The following is a 5,052-nucleotide window of genomic DNA, read 5'->3' on the forward strand; positions in this document are numbered from 1 at the left end:
TTCCTAAAATGTCTCTTATTTCTATATATATTTTTACACTGTAATATTCATATATTAACTTATTATAGAATATTCTACCACAAGCAATGTAAAATGCATGACAAACTACTTCATCAAATTTTTACATTTCAAGCAACTTGAAGTGAAAGGAACATTGTTTCTGTATTTCCTAATTACTTTTTCTCAATTTATGCACTTTCCTTGAATTAAAAATATCAGTATTAATACATTTATTTAAAATTCGATCTTGCACACAAATCTTAGTAAACACTGAATTGCATGATCAAGTTAGTATAATTTAACAATGTTCCCAATAACAGTATTTACTATAATTTTGTTGCAACAACTTTAATGAAATGTAATAACAATATTAAATTGTCATAAAATACCAATATCGCTTATTTATTACAGTTACAGTTTTATCACAGTATTTTTTACAACTTTTAGTTTATTTGTGAAAAAAAGTTAAAATATAAAATAGAAATTAGCTCAATTTTAATTCTCATTTCATACGAATTTTAGTGAATAATTTTTGTGGGAAAGTTAAAAATTTTTTATTTCTTGAAAGGGAGAATAAAATTTGTGTAATACACATAATTTTAAATTTTAAATTGCTAATGAAAATAATGATTATATGTAAGTGTATTAATTTTTTCACACTTTTTCTTGTGTTTTTATATCACTGTAACTTGTATTATACAGAATAATCTTATAAAGTAATCTTAAAAAATAAATAACATGTATAACATTTTTCAAACTTTACTAAATAAGGCAATATAAAATTATCATACCAATATACATACATTTGCAACTTTAAGATGTATGAAATTTAATATACTAAGTACTTTTGTTTTATTATATGTACTGCATACATCATTTACTTTCTCAATAAGTGAGTCAGATCCTTATTTTGTTTTTGAATCATTATATCTGTCCTTTCTGCTTTATCTGTTATGTTGTCAATTAAGTCATTCTGTAAATCTATCTCCTCTGATAATCCTATTGCTAAGCCTTTCAATCTAGCTAATGAACCACTCATTTCATCTAAATTTTTTTCTAATCTCTTACTCACATTGTTACTCAAAGAATTATTACCCTCAAAGTCATCATCTAATCCACGTAACTTTAATGCTGGGCTTGTACTAGCCATATTAGTCTGTACTTGATCTAAAGACTTAGATAAAGCAGGAGATGTCATAGATTCAGAACTAGAAGATTCAGATAATATAGTTGATGGTATGGGTACATCCATTGATTTACCACTTAGGTAATTTTTAAAACTTCCAAATACACTTTTTATTCCTTGAATATGTTTTTGACTAAACCTTAAAGTACTATTAATATCATCTAATCTCTTTTCAGTTCTTTCTAATTGTTCCCTCTGTCTACTGAGTTCCTGAAATAAATCCATTAATATTTGTTCATTACACTACTAAGTAGTTGTAATGTAACATATTGATAAGATTATATAAAGAATTACATATGTTATCTGTAATAAATAATTTGATAATTAGTTCATACATTGAACTAAGTTAAACCTTAAATTTATACAAAGCAGATATCTCATATTAGGAATTATCTGTTACATTTAAAATAATTTGACAGTCTGAAAAGTTAGGTAAACTGAATTTTTCTATTAAGTTTCATATAAACACGTTTCCTTGTTATCAATGAGAACCAACAGATAAAAATGTAATTCTAACGCAATATTATAATGCAAGAAACGCAACTAAGTGATAACCGTATCGTAATGAGGTATACCATAATGCAATATAATGAATGACAAATTTTTCATGTTACCTCTGCTGTGGCAGCTCCGATCTGTTCAGAATCTCTTAATAACGAAATAGATCGTTCTGATGATTGTATTGTACGTTGTTCTATCTCCTTTTTCCGTTGCAATAATTGTTCGTGCTTTTGTTGAAGTTCGTCGTCGAAATTGGCATAATGATTATAAGCACGTCCAGAGGATCTTGGTGGTGCACTGTTTAGAAAAGTTTCGTCATCGATGTCATCGTCGAGACAGAAAAACGGATTTTTCGGGTTGCTTAAATAATTCTGATTCGCCATTTCGTACGTATGTGTATTGCGCACTTAATGATCTTTCTGCTGAAACTGTTTCAGAGTCTGGTTAAATTGTTCGACACTGCCATTCGTAGGCATAAGATCTGTAGATACAATATACTAGATGGCATTCTGCATGTGAATAATGCTACATGCAATTCCATCAGTACTTCTCAACCATTTTACCAATAACGTACCAATAACGTAAAGTCCAGTGCTGGTTCCAAGAATTTAATTATATTTTTGTTAATTTTGAAGAAAATTTTCTTTTCTTCAAAAAGTATAATTAAAATTTTTTTTAAACAACTTGAATTAAATTCAATTGGAAATATATTATTGAAATGGTTATAGATTGAATGTAGTTTAAAGTTGAGAAATACTGCTTGGTTTAGCAATCGGTAAAACAGTTTCTACGTAACTTCGAGCAATACAAAAATTACGCAGTAGGTGCTGCCACCAAACGATAGATTATTTAAATAAAGATTATAACCGTCTTTCGCTGCTTTTCAAACGTCCCAGTGAGCGCATATCGATTCTAGCGCGAGAAAGTTAACCGTCGGCTTCGCACGAGCGGTCTGTCAGTTGAGTCTCTTTCGTTTAAAATAATCTTTTATAAATAACGGTTAACATGGAGTCGGCTATTGTCCATCTCGAGCAAAGCGTAAGTAATAACTTTTTCATCGTTTTCAACTTGTTCATTTTATATGTCACTTACAAGTTTTTATGAAATTTGAACTTGATCAATTTGTAAATGTCAAATGCCAAGTGTCATGCTTGTATGGATATTAAGTTAATATTTTTAAAATCTTTCGATGTTACAGGTACAAAAAGCTGACGGAAAGTTGGATATGATCGCTTGGCAAATTGACGCTTTTGAAAAAGAATTCGAGGATCCAGATAGCGAGGTATGTTTTGTTTAAAGCATTATTCGAAAAATACGAACTACATTTTCTTTGTGTTCCATTTATTAGACTCAGTTTCCTTGAAAATTTGTAGTTAGAACAAAGAATTACATGTTTCTTCTAAATGTCAGTTATTCAATTAACATAAACTAATTTACTTAAGTAAAACTGCAATTCAATTCATTTGCTTAATAGATCTAAAAGTCCTTTAAATTTCAAATCATTTAAATTTATGTTTTTAAGTTTCTCCTTTTATTTTTTTATGCTAACAGATCTCCGTGCTTCGTCTATTACGGTCTGTTCATCAAGTTACAAAAGATTATCAAAATCTTCGTCAAGAGATATTGGAGGTTCAACAGTTGCAAAAGCAACTTTCAGATTCTCTTAAAGCACAATTGTCTCAGGTGCATGGACATTTTAATTTATTACGCAATAAGATAGTGGGACAAAACAAAAATGCACAATTAAAACAAAATTAGAATGTTTAGTATATTTTTTAAAATTACTTCTTAAGTTATGCTTAATTTATTTTTATAAACTTTTTTAAATTTAATATATTTTGAAGCTAATGTAGTAGTATCAGGAAAATTTAATACCAAAAGTATATAGAACAATATATACTTGTTACTATGTTGCTTCAAAGGATTTAGTAAAACATTATTATGGTAAAAAAAGAAAGAAATAAGTATTACTGAACAAGCTAGAAGACAATTCTTGTCTTTTTTCTTCTGTTTTAATTAATGAAATCACTAGTCACTCTCTTTGATTTTAAACTTCAAGTGGTTTGCATTTAATATATTTGTAGTTCGTAGTCTCAACTATTAATATTTTGCTAATTTTAATTGTTATTACAAAATACTTGCAGTAGATATAATCTTTCAATTGATTTTAGTATATAACAATAAATATAGAAAATTATATGTTTAAGGAAAATATACAGTTTAATAGTATTAAAAAGATTTAATTGCAATCTTTGCACATAGGAATTCTTAAAATTTAAAGGCAGCTAATATTACTACATCTTCCAATGAATATTCATGCCTTACCATGAACATTTGAAAATGACTAAGTTATAAAGTGCATTATAATTGTTTTTCAAATTATTTTAATATCTTTGTACATAATAGTTGATAGGTATTAGTTATATGAAAATACCATACCGGTGCTTGATTTATTATTATTGCTATAATTATTTATTCATGGACCTTACTGCTTAGTTTATAAATAGTATGGGAACAACAGGTATTATTGACAAATAATTTATTTGACTTCCTCTGTAAGTGCGATATTGGGGGCCAATCTATATGCTTGTATGTCCACAGAAAATAAGGGGACAAGTAAGGTTTACAAATATTATTTTTCTCTTTATGCAGAAATATGATAAATATACCAATTTTTAATTAATTAGAGTTATGACACATTTATAGTAAATGTACTTTCAAAATTATGGTTTAAGAATATTTTATAAAATTTCTTAAAGAATACTTTTAAAATTGTAAAACAATTAAAATCATTTGAATATTTGAATAATTTTTATGAATTATCAAAATTAAAGTATAAAATAATAGTCTGTAACTTTTTGTTTACATAGAATACATAATTACAGTACCAAATTTTATTTACACTTATTAGATTGTAGAAGAGCTGAATATACATCTATAGTATATACTTATATACTGGGTGACAGCAGGATAATATCTACGTTTAATAACAAGTTTCAATTAAATTTTATTATTGTAATATTACTAAAATCTATACAATGTATCAATTCTTATTAAAGTTGATATAATTGAATAGAAATTTCAACTCTTGTTTACATGCTTTATGCAATCAAATTATACCAATTAATCAAAATGATCACAATAACATTCTCTCAAATGGAAAGAAAAAATACTAGTAAGTTTCTGATAGTGTTCAATTACAACAAAATTGTACTTTTTATCTAGTGAATAACATAACTATATTCACTATAATCACCCTGTATGTAGTTAACTATTTCCTCTGCAGTAATAATTCTAACAATTCTTATATTTAAAATATATACAAATGAAAATTATTCTTTATAATCAATAAATAAATTTTCTGA

At 26.7% G+C, this 5,052-nt stretch overlaps 2 protein-coding genes across 2 annotated transcripts in view; one reads left to right on the forward strand and one right to left on the reverse strand.

Moving 5' to 3' along the window:
- Positions 1 to 877: 877 nt before the first annotated feature.
- LOC108575076 (synaptosomal-associated protein 29) lies at positions 878 to 2,172 on the reverse strand. Its single transcript, XM_017937783.1, has 2 exons — positions 1,801 to 2,172; positions 878 to 1,396 (listed from the first exon to the last, which is right to left on the reverse strand). Exons 1-2 carry the CDS (start codon positions 2,068 to 2,070, stop codon positions 878 to 880), a joined length of 789 nt encoding a protein of 262 aa, XP_017793272.1. The 5' UTR covers positions 2,071 to 2,172.
- Positions 2,173 to 2,650: 478 nt separating this feature from the next.
- Positions 2,651 to 5,052, forward strand: part of LOC108575074 — a 53,269-nt gene continuing 50,867 nt past the window's right edge. Inside the window, exons 1-2 of the mRNA XM_017937780.1 lie at positions 2,651 to 2,725; positions 2,886 to 2,969. Coding sequence (XP_017793269.1) covers positions 2,693 to 2,725; positions 2,886 to 2,969 — 117 coding nt within the window. The 5' untranslated portion in view covers positions 2,651 to 2,692. The remainder of the gene's footprint in view (positions 2,726 to 2,885; positions 2,970 to 5,052) is intronic.

Source organism: Habropoda laboriosa, unplaced genomic scaffold, assembly GCF_001263275.1.
Source record: "Habropoda laboriosa isolate 0110345459 unplaced genomic scaffold, ASM126327v1 scaffold204, whole genome shotgun sequence".
Taxonomy (NCBI): Eukaryota; Metazoa; Arthropoda; class Insecta; order Hymenoptera; family Apidae; genus Habropoda; species Habropoda laboriosa.

Bases quoted from the DNA above. Each gene is read 5' to 3' on its own strand.
- LOC108575076 (XM_017937783.1), bottom strand. From the start codon at position 2,070: ATGGCGAATCAGAATTATTTAAGCAACCCGAAAAATCCGTTTTTCTGT. The intron at 1,397-1,800 runs GTAACATGAAAA...GATTTATTTCAG, and splicing joins TCGGAGCTGCCACAGCAGAG to GAACTCAGTAGACAGAGGGA.